This window comes from Rana temporaria, chromosome 2 (assembly GCF_905171775.1).
Source record: "Rana temporaria chromosome 2, aRanTem1.1, whole genome shotgun sequence".
NCBI classification, from domain to species: domain Eukaryota; kingdom Metazoa; phylum Chordata; class Amphibia; order Anura; family Ranidae; genus Rana; species Rana temporaria.
Window position 1 is genome coordinate 430894009 of NC_053490.1, and position 21215 is coordinate 430915223.

The 21215-nt window shown below is 38.4% G+C and overlaps 1 protein-coding gene across 10 annotated transcripts in view; it reads left to right on the forward strand.

Moving 5' to 3' along the window:
* The window catches only part of ELN (elastin), a 123024-nt gene that overhangs the window by 78367 nt on the left and 23442 nt on the right, over positions 1–21215 (forward strand). For 9 of the 10 annotated variants that reach the window (XM_040338300.1, XM_040338297.1, XM_040338305.1 and 6 more), the window contains 11 exons: positions 2851–3015; positions 3111–3146; positions 6195–6353; positions 8046–8075; positions 8320–8352; positions 9910–9936; positions 10792–10827; positions 12106–12141; positions 15937–15984; positions 16083–16115; positions 18808–18924. In XM_040338300.1, coding sequence (XP_040194234.1) covers positions 2851–3015; positions 3111–3146; positions 6195–6353; positions 8046–8075; positions 8320–8352; positions 9910–9936; positions 10792–10827; positions 12106–12141; positions 15937–15984; positions 16083–16115; positions 18808–18924 — 720 coding nt within the window. The remainder of the gene's footprint in view (positions 1–2850; positions 3016–3110; positions 3147–6194; positions 6354–8045; positions 8076–8319; positions 8353–9909; positions 9937–10791; positions 10828–12105; positions 12142–15936; positions 15985–16082; positions 16116–18807; positions 18925–21215) is intronic. The other variant, XM_040338299.1, reaches the window with a different exon arrangement.

Sequence of the window (21215 nt, forward strand, 5' to 3'; positions counted from 1 at the left end):
CAGGAATAAAATAACTTTTATAAGTAAAGTGAGAAAGGGTTGGAACCTGAGTCAGATTTTGTTGCTGCTTGTTTTCTTGCTCATGAGATTTCTTGTTGTATTAGTGGGATAGGAAGCACTGGGAAGTATTACCAATAAAGACACCGGTGACCATAGGAACTTAACCCTAAACTAATGCCACGTACACACGATCGGTTCATCTGATGGAAACGGACCAATGGATTTTTTCATCAGATATCCGATGAAGCTGACTTTCATCAGTCTTGCCTACACACCATCAGTTAAAAATCTGATCGTGTCCAACACGGTGACGTAAAACACAACGACGTGCAGAGAAAAATGAAGTCCAATGCTTCCGAGCATGTGTCGACTTGATTCTAAGAATGCGTGGATTTTTGACCAATGGATTTCCCCACAGACGATCGTTTTTTTCTATCTGTTTTTTAACCATCAGAAAATTTTAAAACAGGTTCTATTTTTTTTCACCGATGGGAAAAAAACGATGGGGCCCTCACACGATCGGTTCGTCCGATGAAAACGGACCGTTTTCATCGGACGAACCGAGTGTGTGTACAGGGCATTAGAGTGTTAGATAATTTCCAATTAATTACAAATTTCCTGGAGAGCAGCAGATATCTTGCAGGTTTATGTGAGAGACAGATAACTAAAATGTTAAAAATGAAAATACCAAGGGCATGAAACTTATAGCTTGTACACATGATCGGAATTTCCGATGGAAAAAGTCAGATGGACTTTTTCCATCGGAAATTACGACCGTGTGTATGCCCCATTGGATTGTTTCTATGGGAAATTCAGAGGAATTCCGTAGGAAGTTTAGATAGAGAACATATTCTCTTTTACTCCGATGGAATTCCGATGTGATTTTGGCCGGACAAAAGTCCGACCATGTGTACGGGGCTTAAGTATTAGAAAATGGGCATGTAAAATAATACAACTGATGTACTGTAGGTGGTGCCTTTACCAAGCCCTTTTAAGACACTGGTCTGTTGAAGAGCTTCCACTTGCTACTTGCACTTCCACTTGCCACAAGTTTAAGCTGTGCAAAGACTTCTGGTTTAGATAGGCTTGATGCAAATACTACCTAAAGAAGTACAGTACATCATTTGTATATGGCTGATTTTTATGTCCTTGTGTCTACAAAAGATATAGGGCCAGATTCAGAAAGAAATATGTTACGCTGCGGCAGCGTAATGTATCCCATTTACGTTACACCACCGCAGGTTTACAGCGTAAGTGCCTGATTCACAAAGCTCTTACCTGTAAACTTGCGACGGTGTAACGTAATTCTGCTCAGCGCAAGCCCGCCTAATTCAAATAGGGCTGGCACCATTTAAATTAGGCGCGTTCCCGCGGAGAACGTTCTGCGAATGCTTCGTTAGGAAATTTCCCGACGTGCATTGGGCGAAATTACGTCGCCCCAACGTTTTTTTTTTAAATGCGACGTGCGTTACAGCGTTTCGTATTCCCGGACGTCTTACGCAAAAAAAAAAAAAAACGAAATTCGACGCGGGAACGACGGCCATACTTTAACATGGCTGATCTAAAGATAAGCCATGTTAAAGCAGGTGTAACTTTGCGACGGGTAAAAATAACTAGCGACGACGTACGGGATTGCGACGAACGCGCGGATCTTCGTGGATCGCCGTAACTAGTCATTTGCATATTCTACGCCGACCGCAATGGCCTCACCACCTAGCGGCCGGCCTAGAATTGCATCCTTAAGATCCGACCGTGTAATTCAATTACACCTGTCGGATCTTAGGGCTAGCTATGCGTAACTGATTCTATGAATCAGTCGCATAGTTAGGACGGCCGTAACACAGAGATACGGCTGCGTATCAGGAGATGAATCTGGCCCATAATATCTACACCCATATTTCTTTCTTCATCAAAAGACATCATGCTGATTTTCTACTCTGCAGTTATATAATTCTGAGACTGCAAAGGCCTCTGTACTTAAAAAAAAAAAGAAAACTGGGTCACCTATGGCAAGTCAACTTTATGATGTAAAGATTACAGGCATATTGTATTAAACTGGTGGAAACAGATTAAAAGGGGTGTTTATTATAGCAACCAAACACACGTTTGAAATAACTGGCCAGCCTCATCTAGAAATCAGAGTATTTAAATGCGATTGGTTGCTTTGGGCACCATCAGCAAGTCTTTTCCTCCAGTGAGCCCCTGTTAGTGAATGTTTACTTGAAAATAAACAGGTGTTTTACAGCACTGTCACCGTAGCCTTACCTGCACTGTTTTGTATCAAGGTCATGTATAATAGAACCATTATACAAATCAATTGAAGGACGGGGCTGTTTTTGTACCACATGTGGAAATTAACACCAGGCAGCTAACTCTTTGAACAGTCACAGCTAATACACAACATATCTGATGTACAGATAATATAATCCTGTTTATGAATTTTTTAAGAACTATGTAATAATATCTTGCAGGCAAAATAACAAAAATATGGAAGTACCCTTAAATGTAGCACAAACCAAGCTTATAAAATAACATATCAGTTATGATCTAGCTTGTTTATTTAGGCACACATGAAAACTAATAAGACCAGCTTTTAGCACATCTGGCTGTTTGCTTTGCTTGGTTACATGATTTTCATTGAATTTCTAAAACTATAAAAGGGAAAGTGCTGGTTCAGCAATTTGGCTCCTGCTTTAAAAGGTCTAAAAAAACAGACATGTTTCATATTAAAAAGTATCATTTTCACTTTTATCCATCTGTTTGCCTAAACATATTAACTGTATACAGTGCACCAACGCTTGTTTTAAATATATCGTGAGCATGTCTTCTTGATCATGTCATCTCATACAGTAGCTGGAGTTGGAGGTATACCTGGTGGTGTACCTGGAGCTGGTGGCATCCCTGGTGCTGTGCCAGGTTTAGGCCCTGGAGGTGGAGCTGTTCCCGGTGTCGTGCCTGGCCTTTATCCTGGAGCTGGGGGTGTTTTGCCTGGGGGTGGAGCACTGCCAGGAGCTGGTAAGGCTTAATTAAAATCATACATGCAATTTTTTAAAACGGATTGGTTTATAGAAAAGTGATTTTTATTGTTTTTTTTTTATTTATTTTTACAGGTATACCTCAATATGGTGGCAAACCGCCTAAATATGGTAAGCTACTAGTACTATTTTCTACAAATGGCATGGCTGTTGAAGTTGGTATTTCACCAGTGTCTGACTAGTCTTTAATTCTGCTAAAAGAGCATTTTTTTCTTGGAATCAATGTTGAACACTCTATCATGTGGCCATACGTATACTCAAAAAACATACTTTGCAGGTTTTTATTTATGTTTAAAAGCATGGACTTAAAAAAACAAAACAAAAACATTTATACTCACCTAGGTGGATGCAGCGATGATCTGATGCTGCATCTGTCCCCTGCTGCCTCTGTAGTAAGATCTGAGTGATCAAACACAGCTGAGAATACTCTCTACTTTGCCCCTCCAGTGCTCACTGGAGCACTGTGCTATGGAGGAGGTGGGAGTGGCTGGATCAGCCTCTGAGCAGATCGCTAAGAGGCTGACCTAGGTGCCAGTCCAGGCATCTGGGTGGATCAAAACCATATTGTCAGAATCTTTATGGACCGGCATGATGACAGCTGACAGCGGACTTTAGCCCTCTTTCAGCTGAAAATGGGTCAAAGGAGTGCAGAACAAACTGCACTCCTGTGACCTACAGGGAAAGTTTAGCCAATATAGCTTTTTAAATTTACATTTATTTCCATTGTTTTTTTAACTCTATTGCGGTCAATTTCAACATTATTAATTTGAGAGCTCTACTTTCTTCATCTGTCTCTAACATATTATCATTACCATCCTAAATATAATTCATTACAAATATCTAGACAAGCCTTTCTCAACCAGGGTCCCATGAAACCCCATGGTTCCACCAGAGTTTGTTAGGGTTTCCTTGAGTAATGCGCACATTCTGTCTCTAATAATAATAATACACCACTAACAATGATCTTTTTAGCAATCTGTGAGGGGGTGGGGGGAATCTTTTCAATGACTAAAAAAGTAACAGCCATTCTTCCCAGTGTCCAGCACAGTAAACTTCTATTATTCTCTCCTATTATAGATTGATGACTGTGTTTACTATTTTTGATAGATATATCAATACACGGTATATGTATAATATGAGTGGTAAACATGTTCTAAAGTTTTATTTTCTCTATTACCCACAATTGTATGTATTTCTAATTCTGAAAAGCTACACTGTAGTTTACGGGACATTTTTTTTAAAAATTAGTGATGATAATAATAGTATTTTGCGTAATGTATTTATATTTTTATCTGGATAAATTGCATTTTAATATCTCATTCTATGAGATGTTTTTTACTGCACAAGATATTTAAATATATTTTGATACATTTATAACTGAGCTTTGCATAAATTACCCTAGCTTAGTGAGAAGTTTTATGCATCCTTTGCTTTTTTATTGTACTTTTTATAAGAGTAGGCGGGAGTGTGAAGGAAACTCATAAACGCATAACCACACACATAGCATATAATAAAGCAATACTTGGACTGTGCCTAGAAAAAAAATAAGATAATTTTTTTTCGTTTTGTGCGTGACAGAACATGAAAATGAGATCTGTTTGCTTGTACAGTACTGTGCAGACCCCTTTCTCTCCTCCTTTTGTTATATATAAGTATGGCTCAAGTGTAAAATACAGATTTAGCTGATTACCCCTAGCTATCATATTTCCATTATCAACATCGACTTTTCCTCTTTTGTGCCATTCAATGTTTACTTCTAGTTAAAACTCAAGTTTGCAGACTTTCTAAAATCTATGGATCAGAGTGACATCTATGGGGAAAAAACATGTAATGCGGATTGGTCTCACTAAATCCTAGAAACAAGGCACAATAAATGAGCAAACTAACATAGAAAAAAAAAAAAAAATCACATATTGCTGCTTACCAGTGGTAGCTGCATTACTTTCCTTTTCACAGGTGTGTTTTCCTTTTTTTTCGACAGAATCAGATGGTAAAAAAAAAAAAGAAAAAAAAGAAATCATATATTGCTGTTTACCTGTGGTAACTGCATTAAGCCTTGTACACACGATCTGTCCATCCGATGAGAACGGACCGATGGACCATTTTCATCGGTTAACCGATGAAGCTGACTGATGGTCCGTCGCGCCTACACACCATCGGTTAAAAAAACGATCGTGTCAGAACGCGGTGAAACACAACAACGTGCTGAAAAAAACGAAGTTCAATGCTTCCAAGCATGCGTCGACTTGATTCTGAGCATGCGTGGATTTTTAACCGATGGTTGTGCCTACTAACAATCGTTTTTTTTCCCATCGGTTAGGAATCCTTTGGTTAAATTTAAAGCAAGTTGGCTTTTTTTTAACCGATGGTTAAATAACCTATGGGGCCCACACACGATCGGTTTTGACCAGTGAAAACGGTCCATCAGACCGTTGTACTCTGGTTAACCTATCGTGTGTACAAGGCCTCAATTTCCTTCTTACAGGTGTTTCTTTTGACCATCGGTCGGATTCTGCCAAAAAACAGTTCCAGGATGACAATTTTGACTAAAAACACCTCCCCCTGTCTATTACATAATGGGGTGTTGTTGTGTAGTTCACAGAAGGTAGCTGAGAATTCTGATTTCAGTTCAGAACTCTGGAAATGACAAGTACAGGATCAATAGGTATTTTTCTGTACTTGCAAAAACTTGTAAGTTGAGATAGATTACATGCGTGTTCTTTGGTTTATTTTGGTTTAAAAATTCAAAGTCTGCAGCTACAAATACTATACATAGCCGCTGGCTTTTAAAAATCAGGTACTTACCGTGGATTCTCACCTAGGATTGTAAGCGTGCTTCACTTTTTGAGTTAAGTTCCACTTTAAATTGTAACTACAAAGCTCAGTTGTCCAAGTCACCAAGCACCTTTAAAACTTAAAAAAATACCTTGAGAGAACTTCAGTAGACACACAATTAGAAACAAATAGGAATGTGAATTACAATGATTAGAGAATTATATGGAAACCATGTCTCAGTAAAACAAAAACAAAGAATTTACAATAGAAATTATTAACAGCATTTTTTCCATAATATGTGTTCCTTGCAAATCTACCTAAATCATATTTTTTTCAGATTTTTTTTTATGCAGTGATCATGCATAATGCTGTATGTTTCCATAGGTGTTCCTGGTGTTGGTGGTGTACAAGGTGTTGGTGGTGTACCAGGTGTTGGTGGCGTTCCTGGAGTTGGTGGTGTTCCCGGAGTTGGAGGTGTTCCTGGAGCTGGTGGTTATCCTGGAGTTGGTGGTTATCCTGGAGCTGGTGGTTATCCTGGAGCCGGTAAGTAATTAAATAGTAATAGTAGTCTTTTTTCCTTGCTTTTACAGTTCATACAGAAAGCAAATATAGACTTTTACATAGACAATGCCACTCTAAGGCCTCGTACACACGGCCGAGGAACTCGACATGCCAAACACATCGAGTTCCTCGGCCAGTTCAGCACTGAAGCCGCCGAGGAGCTCGGCGGGACGAGAGCTCCCAGAGCTCCCATAGAACAACGTGTTCTCTATTTCCTCGCCGAGCTCCTCGTCGGCTTCCTCGGCCGAAAGTGTACACACGGCCGGGTTTCTCGGCAGAATTCAGCCAGAAACTCGGTCGGAAGCTGAATTCTGCCGAGGAAACTGGTCGTGTGTACGGGGCCTCACTATGATGTGAGGATCTTTTCTCAGGTGATACATTTTAAGGTGTGACAAAGATAATACCTTACCTGCTGGCCCCTCTCGAATTACTGGGGTTGATTTACTAAAGGAGTAGAGGTTGCTAACTAAGCAAAGTAAATATCTACTTTAAAAGGGAATAATAATATATAACACGAACCAGTGTCCAATCATGCATGAGAAAAATGAAAAATAAATTCTAAGACACTTGATTGGTTAATTTCATCCTATTTATTAGGCTCCCTGAACATTTCACTTTACTTAATCAATAGTCTCTATTACTATGTCAATAGTTTATATTATAGTTTATTATATGTTAATAAGAAGGCTGCTTCTGGCAATTGTGTCACAGATTTACCATACTGGTCAAAAGAACTTGAGCCATCTAACTTGTGGCGAAAAGTTTTGTTGCTTAAGACAATATTGCTTGGCATAATCATGGAATTTTTTTTGGTAACAATCAGTATTTCAGTACCTTGCATTTTTGTTTCCTTTCTGGACAAAACTTACTTTGCTGCAGCAATATAATGGCTTTTCATCTGTCTGCCCTGGCACACGTGTATGATGTTCAGTGCCACAATTCCACCCCACACTCTTTGAAAATCTTTGGTTTGGGCACTTCATAAAGGGATGACAATGTACATTGCTGCAGCACAATAGTTTGAACACAGGCTAAGGAACACCCTGCATACTGTCATGTATTAAATTCATATGATGATTATTTTCTATCATTTAAGGTGGTGGTTCTTAACTCATGTCCTCAGAACCCACTAAGAGGCCATATTTTAAGTATTACCTTGGGGAGATGCAGACTAGAATACTGCAATCGCTAAGCCGCAAATTATATCACCTGTGATGTATTTTTGTTATCTTGCAAACATGGCCTGTTAGTGGGCCCTGAGGACAGGAATTAAGAACCACTGGTAAGGTATACTAAGACCCCTTTCACACTGGAACGGTTTGCAGGCGCTATTGCACTAAAAATAGCGCCTGCAAACCGACCATAAACAGCTGCTGCTATGTCTCCAGTGTGAAAGCCCCGAGGGCTTTCACGCTGGAGCAGTGCGCTAGCAGGACGGTAAGCGGCCGAATAGCGCAGCGAAATTGGCGGTAAAGCACCGCTAAAAATATTGGCACTGTAATATTCTGCTTAGAAACTTTGATTACATTTTTCCACAAATTGGTCATCATTTAAACGATTAAAATCATTGGAAATAGTAATAGTGATTTTAACGCTTGAGCCATATTTCTCCTACCACTGTTGCTTTTGTTTTGCTTGAAATGCTAAACCTTTGTTGTATATTTTGTTATACAGGTATTGGTGCTAAACCACCTAAAACTGGAGGTGAGTTGTAATTATAGAAATGGTAGTTATGCATATTCTAAAGCTGAATCCAGGTATATATGCAGATACAAATAACTGAAACATGTATTTGATGAGTTAAAAAAGATTTTAGGGGAAAAGAATAAGAAATGCATTGCAGAAATGTAACCAGAGAGAATGACCTCCAGAACAGCTGTATTTCATTCTGTAAGAAAAGTTCAATGAACCAAACTGGAGTTTCATTTTGATCTCTTGTCTTCTGCAGCTGGAATAGGCGTTGGTGGGCTTCCAGGTGGAAGTAAGTTTACCCTTATGTTTCCAAACATTTTACCTATAGTTTATTGTGTTAATATTAGAAACATCAGATACTTGTAACTGTAGAGGTGTCACAATTAAAAATGGCATGTACTTGAAAACCCTTGTGAAAATATTTTCAATCAGTATGTATTTATTAAATGATATAGGGAGGTACTGGTGCTTGCTCGCCAATTTGTGGACCACTGTGCTCTTCGTCTTTTTTTATTGCATAGGTAAAAGCATATATAGGTAATTGCTTGTTTTAAAACCTTTCTTCCTGATGTCAGATATTCCTGCGAACGGTCATAAATGAGTAGGTTTGTGTAGATATCCAACCATCATTGAGCAAGTCTCCAGAATGTTGAGGCCGTTTTTAATACTAGCCTGACAATACTTTGATACTTCTATCCCCTACAAATATGGTTGAAGGACCAGGTGCAAGTGGAAAAATGTCCCTATGGGGTGGATTTTTTTAAAACTGGAGTGTGCAAAATTTAGTGCAACTGTACATGGTAGCCAATCAGCTTCTAACTTCAACTTGTTCAATTAAGCTTTGATAAAAAAAAAAATGGAAGCTGATTGTTTCTATGCAGAGCTCCTCCAGATTTTTCCCTTTCCAGTATTAATAAATCAAAGAACTTTAATGGAGCAGCCAAATAAACACTCACATGTGTTCCATAAGAATGTGTTTATCTAGTAGTATCAACAGAAGGGTCTCCCAGGTTCCAGTTCGGTAGTCAGATCATCAGTGGTGTCTGGTGGTGTCTGATGGTGCGAACTGGGTCACCCTGTCTTACAGAGATCCTTTTCTGTCTCTGGGAGGATCTGCCCACCTAGTGCTCTATTGATACACCATTCCTTCTTGTGGATTTATGGACTTTTGTAGTTTTATGAACTTTTATGAACTATAATATGACACATATTACAATTTTTTTTTATAAGGCATGGGAGTTTTACATGCTAATTTACTAGCGATTGCACCATATACCTTGCTGTTGTTATACTATAGGGGCAGACAGGCAGCCTGCTGCTGGAAATTTGCCTGAAGCTGCAGAATCACCTGTCGGACATTAACTTAAAGCGGAGTTCCACCCAAAAGTGTTAGCTCTGCTTATCAACCTCCTGTTTTTGACCAGTACCCATCCACACTTCCGAGAGATGTCGCTGCAGTGAGATCACTCTGAAGTTTGTACCCCCTCCTCCTTCCTCCGCCGCTCGACCATTCAGAAAAAGCAGTGTGCTTCGCGCATTCGCAGTAAGGGAACCCTTACTATGAATGTGGCAGCAGCACCCAAGAGCCAATGGAAACCGGCTGGGGTGCTGGCATCACTGGATTCCAGGACAGGTAAGTGTCCCAATATTAAAAGTCATCAGTCATCTGCTGGAGGGGCAGAACTCCTCTTTAAGCTATATAATTATACATTATATTTGCTATTGCTCTCCTGTACAGCTAAATTCCTAGTTTCACCATGCATACTTTACTTTGTGTACACAAATCAATGTTTTTTTTTTTTTTTTTTGGTAATGTCATCCTTTTTTACTTGTTTTTGTCTTCCAGTTGGAGCTGGTGGTCTTCCCATTGGAGGTAGGCATTACGCTGTGTGTTCTGCTGATTGTGAAATCAAATCACCCACATATATTGTACAATAACAGCAGCAATCTCATAGAGGAAAAATATTGTCTATCACTCCGTGTTGGCGTTAGTTTAAGCGATTACGTGGTTACATACACAATACTGATATGAGAATCCTGATCGGTAGGATTCTTCTTCAATTTAGTCAAATTAGACATTGATTACCTTGCAGTTTGCTGGTAGTGTTAAGAGTCTGAATGTGTAAGATTTTTAGAATACAGTGGGATTACATATTTAAAAGAAAGGTTTATCTTTGTCAACCTTTGATATCACTGTTCGCCCACACAAAAGCAATTTTCATTATATTATGGGGTTTCATCTAACAAGTTTTCTGGATTGAAAACTGTATACAAGATAATGTCTGAAAGTAGCCAATGAATGCCAGTTTGAGTAATTTCTTACATCTGATATCAATAAATTTGTTTGAATTGAATTACTGTATGCTTCATCTATGTCTGAATGTAACTAAATACCAAAAAGAAGCTTAATAAATGTATAACCATCAAACAGGTTGCTGTCTGCAATGAGAATCTTTCCATCATTCTCAATTAATGCGCCAAATTATCTTAGCCAGTCAATTCACTGGCATAAATGATGCCAGCCCCAGATCTTTCCTTAAGCAAGCAGCCCATAACAGAAGTCTATCTGTAGGAATATGCTTTTGACAGGCTGACACTTTTTTTCTAACAAAGAATAAACATTAAAAACACATGCGCAATATTAATAGTTATATACATAAACATATATGTATATTTAGAAACTAGAAATGAAATAAAATGTGACTTTTTTATCATTTTTCTCACACAGTTGGAGGAGTTGGAGCAGGTGGCCTGCCAGTTGGAGGTCTGTAATTATTTTAAATGTCATATTTATATATTTAGTTAGTAAGTGTTGTTTAACATTAAACTTTGAGTTTAGGTGAATTAGTCATAACATTTTAGAATATTCTTGCCATATAAATTTCTTAGTAGATTTTAAATTACATTATTAAAGGGTAACTCCACTTTCATAGGAAAAAACATAGCAAATAATAATAATATAGTGTATACAATTGCAACACAAGTCATATTGTCATTAAGTGTTAATAAAATTACCTTTCCTTTTCAAACTGTAGCCGCTGTAATTTTCTGTAAAATGCAATACCATATGGCTACCTGGAGATGTTCTGTACACAGAATGTGTACAGAACGCCCCCCAGAAACATAATTTCCTTCTTGTGTAATTGGCTCACTGATTTTACCAGAAGTCTACACTAAGGTACAAGTCAGATTTTGACATCCCCTGCAACAAAATTTTTATTTTTGGTGAGATATTACCAATAGTAAATCATGTCTAAAGGAATGCAGACCCAGCAGCTTTCCTCATTAGAGCTTTGCAGGTGCAGCAGCTAGTTGATAACCATTAGACACAATGAGCACAGGGGCACTTAGGAACATACAGGGATTTCTTCAGAAGATAGGAATCTGCAACAAAGTTTGTGAAAATCCCTGCAATATACATAGATCACCCAGAGGGAAATGTTTTTTTTAATCAACAAAAGTGGAGTTGCACTTTAAATAAATCCTAACTTGTCATGCATTTATATATTAATACCTATATTAAGACCTGCTATAGTTTGTTTAATAATCCGGTCTTTTCTGACATGTTAGACTGCTGGAGCCCTGGATAGTGGTGAGGGGTTAGACCCCCTCCAGTCTTTTATTGCTGTCTTGGCTCCTGCTTGATAGATTTACCCTCTCTATTGTCTAGGTGACCATTATTACTGACCATTATAATAGTGGAGGAAAATCCCAACAATGGCTAGAACAGGAGTAGATGGGTAGTGTTCCAATTGGAATACTTGTTCCAGGGGAGCATGTTTATTTCAATTTGGAGAAAAATGTATCCTTACGGGATCCCTGCTGTGTATACAAAACAGGAGGCAAAGGGAAATCTCTTCAAGGAGACACAGATGACAATCCAGAATGAATAAATAAATAAAGAATTGGCTTTAAATATTATGTTAACTTTGTTATGCATGTTATTACATTAACACTTTACCATATATAGAACTACAAAATTTTAAGCATGTAGCTAAGAAGTAAGTAATACATGGCTAACTATTCATATTCTGCCACTTAGTTGGAGGAGTTGGACGAGGTGGTTGGCCATTTGGAGGTCTGTAATACTTTAAAAGGTTATATTTATGTATTTTGTTAGTAAGTGTTGTTTAACCTTTAACCTTTGAGTTTAGGTGTGTCATTCGTAGCATTTGCGGAATTTTAACCAATTCCTGCAGTATACCTTTCTTAGTAAATGAAAAATTACAAACTTATCATGCATTAATATACTAATATCTCTGACCTGCTATGGTTTGTCTAATAGTCTGGTCTTCTCTATCAGGAATGACATCTTGGACTGCTAGGGCCCTGGATAATGGTGAAGGGTTAGACACCCCTCAGTCTTTTATTGCTGTCTATGATCCCGCTTGATAGATTTACCCTCTCTATTTGTCCAAGTGACTGCTATTAATAGTACCAAACATGGAGGAAAATCCACAACTTTGAATGGTTAGAACATGAAAAGGGGGGAAGTGTTCCAGATAGAATATTTGTTCCAATGACAACTGTCTAGTATAATATTTCCTTCACCTTGGAGAGATTTACCCTTATTTCCTGCTGTGTCTACAAAACAGGAGGCAATGGGAAAACTTTACCATAGGCCACAGATGGGAAAAAAAACAGAGTGGGGTTTTAGCCATTCCCTACTCTATCCAAAATTAAGCTATAACTAAAGGCAAAACTTTATTTTAGTCTTGAATAGCGTGGAGAAGGATTAGAGGACCTATCAGTTTTTATTGTTGTCTGCGCCCCCTTTAAGGAGAGGACCTGGGGGTCCCCAAAGAATTCCCTTAATTATCAGGGATTTCCTCTCACTTCCTGTTTGGCCATGGGACAGGGAGCGAAAGGAAATCTCCAAAACAGATGGTGAAAAAAAAGACCATCCAAGTGAAATCCCAAAACTCCCAGTGAGTTCCACCACCACTGCCACACAGAGTTTCTGACCGACTGAAAAGATCCCAAGTTATAGGTGGTCTTAATGTGCCCACGACCATGTAGGTCTATTGCCACAAAATATCTCTTAAGCTTTGGAACTGCAGGGTACACCACAAGGGACTGTGGTAGCAAGGTGTCTTTAAGGACCTGGGAATTATAGGGCACACCAGCAGGGACTCTAAACACCTATTTCACATTACTCACATCTGTCGTGCAAGAGAAATAGACAGCATCCCATAAGACTGATCGCTTTAATGATCTGTATATTGTCTATCTACTTGCATTCCAAATGCATGTAATAGGCATAATGCGTTCTCCACACAATTTCTGTTATGCCTATTATTATGCCTATTATGTCCATTTGGAATGTGAGTAGATATACAGATTATTAAAGCCATCAGTTTTACACTATGGGATGCTGTCTATTTCTCTTGCCGCACAGATGTGAGTGATGTGAGAGAGGTGATTGTACAGATTTAATCTTCAGATATAGAATCAAGGAAAAGGATAAGACCAGGACCTAGTGCAAGAAAATGCCAAGAGGTAGCAGAGGGTTGTTGAATGCCTGCAGGAAACCAAGTGTAGAATATACTTATTTATATTTTTTAAATGCTTGAGTACCCACAAATATCATGGTCAGAATAACCAAATCAGCCAACAGAGACCAATTTCTGAATGGAAGCTCTGCTAATAATATATGTCACTATATGGTCTTAAAGAGACATTGGGGGTTATTTACGAAAGGCAAATCCACTTTGCACCACAAGTGCAAACTACAAGTGCAAAGTGTACTTGAAAGTGATTTACAGCCACTGCACTTGCAATTGCACTTTCAGTGCAATCGCAAGTGCACTTTGCACTTGCAGTGCAAAGTGGATTTGCCTTTAGTAAATAACCCCCTCTGTCATCATGTACAGTCAGAATAAAATGACAGTGGGGGTTATTTACTATAGCAAATCCATTTTGCACTACAAGTGCACTTATAAGTGCAGTCGCTGTAGATTGCTGTAGATCTGAGGGAAAGCTCTGAAATGAGGAGAAGCTCAAGTGCAAAGTGGATTTGCCTTTAGTAAATTACCCCCAATGTCTCATTAAAGCAACCCAAAACACAGATACTTTTCCAACAATCCCCCACAACTCCTTCTGTCATCACAGTCAGCACTCAGATATTGGTGAGCATTAGACCTCCCTTTATGATTCAGTGCTTATACCTAGCAGCCAATTCTTAGGCCTGAGCACTGACAGAGCAGGTGATGTCATAGCTCCCTCTAGGCTCTGTCACCACCCAACATAGGGTATTATGATTTGTCTGCCACAGAGAAAGAGGTGGCTGGCAATTACCAGAGAGGTGAGTATCTGTGGGTCAGGGAAGGGAGGTGAGCTTTACACATTGACCTGTTACTACATTAGAAGCAGCTTTGCAACCAATTTCATATTCGTATAACAGCTGGCACTTGTAGTTTTAACTTCACCTTCTGGCAGAATCATCTTTATAATCTTACTAATGTAACACAATAAAGAAAACAATACGATTGATGCACACTGTTATTCTGTTACTAAATGATTTCTTGCATCCACCATTGGCAGTGTTGGCCCTGGTGGACTCCCAGTACAAGGTTTGTATTAAAGTGGATGTAAACTCAATTCATGGAATTTGAGCTGGGCACATATATCTGCAGTGTTTTGTTATCTCTCTTCAAAGAGCTAAGTCCCATAGCTCTCTCCTGATCCATTCCTCTGTTATCAGCCAGATAACTCCTGAAAAATTATCGGACACGTCAGATAAAAAGCAGCCTGATACTTCTGATATAGATTAGCAGGGAGCTAGCCCTGTTACAAAACACTGCTGATAGTCGCTGCCTATGATGAGAGGGGGTGTGTGTGCCTTTCCTCCAATCAGCAATTTTAGCTATCTTGGCTGTAGGCCCAGACATCATACTCTGTGTTAAACAGGAAGAGAACATTTCCTAAAACGATCTGAACTTTCTAAACAGTATATAAATGTGAAGACAGCAAATATACATGTAAAACCTATGTAGGGAGATTTGGTTCATCTCTGTGTATCATCTGAGGCTGTTCACTGGGTGTATGGAGGGTTTACATCCACTTTAACTACTTTAAAAAAATCCACAATGTATTATAGTGTTAGTTTACAAATATGTGCACACATAATATACAGTATATAATAGTAATGTATATAGTATACAGTGTGTATATAAATAACTCAATCCATCAATTGTATGTAAAATACAGGAAAAAGTCAGACCCCATATTATAAATCAACCCCATATTGGGGTTGATTTACAAAATCAATAATTGCTAATTGCATATTTTTTATTCCGGTGTGGTTTAGTTACTAATTCAACATTCATGTAGCTATGTGAACCATCTCTACTTCTTTAGTGAATGAAAATATTGTTTATAACACTGGTGACCTTTGTTGCAGCTTTTTACAACAATCTTTGGGCTCATGAAGTGATAACAGAAAGTAATGTGCCTTTCATTGTGTAATGGAAATATATAAAGCTGTCCTTCATATACTAAAAGCTCAGAAAGTGTTATGCTCCGTACACACGATCAGAAATTCCAACAGCAAAAGTCCAATGTGAGCTTTTGAACGGAAATCCGATCGTCTGTAGCTATTCCGATGCGCAAAATTCCATGCTCTGAAACAATATGACGCATGCTCGAAAGCATTGAACCTAATCTTCTCGGCTCGTCGTAGTGTTGTACATCACCACGTTCTTGACAGTCAAAGAACTTTTGTGTGACCGTGTGTATGCAAGCCAAGCTTGAGCGGAATTTCATCGGAAAAACCATCCAAGGTTTTTCCGACGGAAAATACAATCGTGTGTACATGGCATTACAATGCAATTTAACCACTGTTACAATAACTATGTATTGATGACTTTGGCAGGTGTTGGTGGTGTTGGTGGTGTTGGAGCTAAGCCCCCTAAGACTGGAGGTGGGTAAAAATCTGATGGTGGGTAACAAGATGTGATGGGTTTAAGTAAGTCAACATCTAATAGAACTAACAACCAATTGTTGTCTATCTTCCAATAGCTGGATTGGGTGCTGGTGGTGTACCAACAGGAGGTGAGTGCACAGAAGTATAAAACACATAAGTCATATACTTGCACCTATAACAGATGTCCAGAAAATAGAGTAAGATAGCAGAGAGATAATTGTACATTATTTAAAATGGACTTTATAGACACACCCATACACGTCATATTTTTTTAAAACATATTTCCTTTTATTAACATTATTTAAAACAGCATATACACATATATTTTTGTTAAAAGATTACGTGATATCAAATTACCTACGTAGCACTCACACCACTAATTACACCAATATTACATGTGTAGAAGTATAATATATCTTGAAAAGTGTATAGATTATTCCAAATACTTAGATGCAATTTATGGTTGAGGCCTATTGTAGGTTGCTCTACATGTTGCGCGCATCAGCGCTTCTTCAGGAGCTTGAAGATCTATCATATATGAAAAAAGATAATGAGTTTAACATCCGATAAAACATATGATTAACAAACGGTAAATCGAATAAACATAATAAAGCTAGTAAATCATGTAGTGGCAGCCCATGACCCAATATGCAAATGGTTCATATACAATTCAGCCCAGCTATAGAGAAGCACAACCTAATTATGGGGGCGTGTGTAACATTGTACTACGAGTTCGGGTCCCATATACAACATAAACAATAAGATACAGTATATACTAGTATAATCAAAAATTAGTAGAAAAAATTACACTTTCAATGCAATCATCTTGATAACATCGAATGATAAAAGCAAATAACACAAAACACAATCCCACGCTGCTCAGGTGTCTCAATAGAAAATTTGAATATAAATCTATAAGAAAAATAGTGTATATTTCTGTGTGTCTATATATATATATATATATATATATATATATATATATATATGCATAATGTGCAGCTTGTGTCATTATACTAGGTAACTAGGTAACCAATACCAGTAAGAGAAGTATAAACTTAACCAAAACTTGCTTACATAATAGTATCTAAGGTAGACAACCACTACTTTAAACCCAGAGGACGGCGGTGGAGAGACGTGGCCATATTAACATCCCAAACTGCGAAATTCACAGATTTGAGTAGACATAATCAAAAATATATATATATATTATAGTTCTCAAGTAACCAGTATACATAGCAGAGAGGTCAAAACCCTTTTAAAAGCACAGCCAGATTCTGTCAATTTAACCCAGCCCATTGCTACCTGTAAAATGAGCAGTGACCATAATGGAAAATATTGTTGATTGACAGCCTGATCTTAAGATTTTGCCCTGGTTCACACTGATGCTACTTTGAAATCGTGCTACTTTACTTGAAGTAGCGCGATTTCAAAGTAGCAAGGTCATCGCGATTTTAGGTGCTACTTGATAGACATTTGTGTGGCTTCATACACAGATGTCTATAGAAATCGCACCTGAAATCGGCAAAAGTAGTGCAGGAACTACTTTTGAAAATCGGTGTGGTGCCGCAAAATCGGTGTCGCACCGATTGTAACAGTGCCATTGCCACCAATAGGCTGCGACTTGTCATGCGATTTGATCTCTCAAATCACATGACAAATCGCTCCAATGTGAACCTAGGCTTAAGCAGTCATTGCAGTGGCTTAGTCTTAGTCAGGGCCAATACACAGTCACTGTGACTTGTGGTCTTTCAACTTTGCCTTAAAAAATAGTTTCTGTCGTTTTTTTTACAACTTCTGTTTTCCTAATGCAATCAAGCAGTCTGGCTTAGAAGATGAAATTCTGGCATTTTAGATTTGGCCATATGCTGGTTAAATTGCTAAATTGCTGGTCACATTGTTATAGATCTGGCTATGCCTGCAACAAAGCAAGATCATAATGTTGTATGTGGTGATAGCTTGTAGAGAAGCCTTATATAGGATACTCATCATCTCCCCTCTTTCAGCTACCTCATCCAGTTATGGGCTCTAAAGCATAATGCAGAATTTAGAATTAGAATACCTTCTATTTTGAAATTGACATGTGCTGCAATGATAATTGGGTAGCTTTTATGGCAACACTTCTAAACTAAATAAGCCAATAATAGTGTAGTATGTGGGCATTCCTCATCTGACTTTATTGGCCAGCAAGATATATATTCTGATATTAAAGGAATGAAGGAAAGATGGGGTCATGCAAGGTCAGTGCCAGGACATGTGGCCAAGTCTACAACCTATTTACAACCCTCATAATTTGACGGGTTACTGATAACTACTGTAAAATAGTTGCCCCCCCCCATCCTTCGGACTCTTTCCCACTTCTTCCTTTTTCTGTCCCCTTTCTAGCCCTCCAGTACCTCCCTCCCTCTCCCCTTTCTTTCTTCCCTTCTTTTTCTCATCTCTCTACTTCCCAGCTTCCCCTTTTCTTCCTTTTCCTTCCTTCTTTATCTCTTTTTCTCTTGACCCAACACTTTTATAATGAGAACATTCTACCTACCCCCTGGACATCTTCTGTAAAAGGACCCACATTCCGCACCCCTTGTTCATTGCAATATTTTTGTTAACGTCAACTTTTTTGTGGTACATTCTTCACAATTTCCTACCTTCTTCTGATTTTCATTTTACCCAATATTCTTACTTGTGGTGGATGTTTACATTTTAAGATTTAAGATTAAGATTTAAGATTTTACATTTTTGTAGTATCATACTGTAAAAAAAAGATTTAGTGCTTTCCATGTAAATTTTTCAAAGACTATATCACTTTATTTTTCTCTACTTGGTTAGTTGGAGTTGGTGGTGTACCAGGAGTTGGAGTTGGTGGAGTACCAGGAGCTGGAATTGGAGGAGTACCAGGAGTTGGAGCTGGAGGATTACCAGGAGTTGGCGGAGTACCAGGAGGAGGTCAGTAATGTGTCTGCTCTTTTGTACAATTATTTAAATGTTTCTTTAAATCAAGCTTTACCTAGAACTCCATGGGATTGCAGAAGTCTCCATACAGAATGCTATTCTGGTGTGGGGCACTGGTGGATTTAGAGTACTTCAAGGGGGTGGCATGGCCTGAATATTGTCCCTATAGTTCAGACCGTCATGAAGCAATATAAGGTTCAGTGCATATACCTGACCTAATCATTGGGGAGCTTAGCAAAAAAAAATGCCCAATAGTATCCCATATTGAAGTCAAACATACATTTTTATGGAATATGGAAATATTGAACAATGTGATTGAAACTTGAAAAACATGACCATGAGCATTAAAAAAATATTAGCTTATCCAAATAGTGGATTGTGACACGTCAATTTACCTTTTCCCACTCAAATTAAAGTGGTACTAAAGGCAACATCAAATATGACATATACTGTATGATGCAGTCGGTCACTAACATTAACAAAGCAGTATTGGTTCCTCCTGTAACTTATTCTTATTCATTGGTTGATCCAGCAGGTGTTTTTTTAACTTCCTTTAACAGACCAAGGTGTGCAGCAAAAATTAAAGTTAGAGGGTTGATACAAACAATGACAGAGGTACCTCTAGTGCCAACTTTTATTCATTTAGTTAAAACATTTATCCCAAAAGGAAAAAAAATGTTCTGTAACTGCTTAAAAAGTGTTAGCTTTAGTTAAGCTTTAGTTTGTTAGTCATTTATTTAAAGTCCATCTAAATCTACCAGTCCATCTAACAATACCCTCTCCAGACAGTGCTGCTGTCTAAGGCCGCGTACACACCATCGGTCCAAACCGATGAAAACAGAACGAAGTTCAGTTTCATCGGTCCAAACCATCCATGTGTACGCCCCATCGGTCTTTTGTCCTTCGGACAAAAATTAGAGAACTTGCTTTAAAATCTAACCGATGGACCTCTGACCGATAGGTCCAAACCGATGGTTAGTACACAAAAGCATCGGTTCAAAACCCGCGCATGCTCAGAATCAAGTCGACGCATGCTTGGAAGCATTGAACTTCGTTTTTTTTTCAGCACGTCGTGTGTTTTACGTCACCAGGTTCTGACCCAATCGGTTTTTGAACTGATGGTGTGTACGCACATCAGACCATCAGTCTGCTTCAGCGGTGAACTGATGAAAACGGTCCGTCGGACCATTCTCATCGGATGGATCGACCGTGTGTACGCGGTCTTAGTGGTGACTGTGTTGCTCCTCTATAGATAGGAAAGCTACCCCCCCCCCCCAAAAAAAATGATATTGGCCAGATCACCAGATGAAAATAAAGGAAAAAGAAAGCAGCCATTACGTTTAAGGACTGGTCAGCTGCAATACATCACATTTTTGTATAAATCTGCTTTTAACTACCAAAATAAAACATGGTCTTCCTGCCTCTAACTATGTCCTGACCTTGTCATCATTCTTCTTTTTTAATACGAAGAGCATTCAGAAAAATATTTTTAAAAATGTTTGCATGACATGTATTTATATGATGGTAGGGAAATTCATATTCTAGTTATGAATATGCCTTGTGTCTTTGCAAAACAGTGTCATCATACTATATTATTTGTGTCATCTACCTACCTATTTATATACAAGCATTGACATAGAGCTATGCATCATTTATTAAGCTACATTCACAAAGCTGTTTTCACTTGCTTGGCCATCATTTCTTGAAACTATGCCTTACATAACACTGTAGCCTTCTCTGTATATACTGGTGTTTTGCTACTACCAGTGCTAATAATGACTGTTACAGTAAAAAAAACTGTGTAAAAGTAATTTCGCAAACATACCTGAATAAGTAATCCTGAAAGCAACTCTGAGTCTTCAATCAAAAATGCAATTAGAGCTCACTGCAATTTAAGCTTACTGTACTTAGTACAGTGAGTCCTTATGGTTTTATGTGTTAAAGCCTCTGACAGAATTTTTTTTTCTGGCACACTTTCGGGTGTAGTGGATGCCTGGTCCCCTGCTGCACTTAATGGTTGATCCCATCAGCCCCTACATCACTACTGTGTCCTGTAATGACACAGGGTTAGCAGATAAACCCTATAGCAAGGCAGGATTATCAGACACTCCCAGAAACGCAGAATGCTAATGCCTGTTGTAGACAGTTTTTTTGACAGGTTTAGAATAACACACACTTCTGAATGGTGATTACTGTGATTGGTCTATCAAAGTGGTTGTAAACCCTTACATATACCCAGTAAAGTGACTAGCCTTCAGATAATAACCGTGATAAGCAACTAGCCT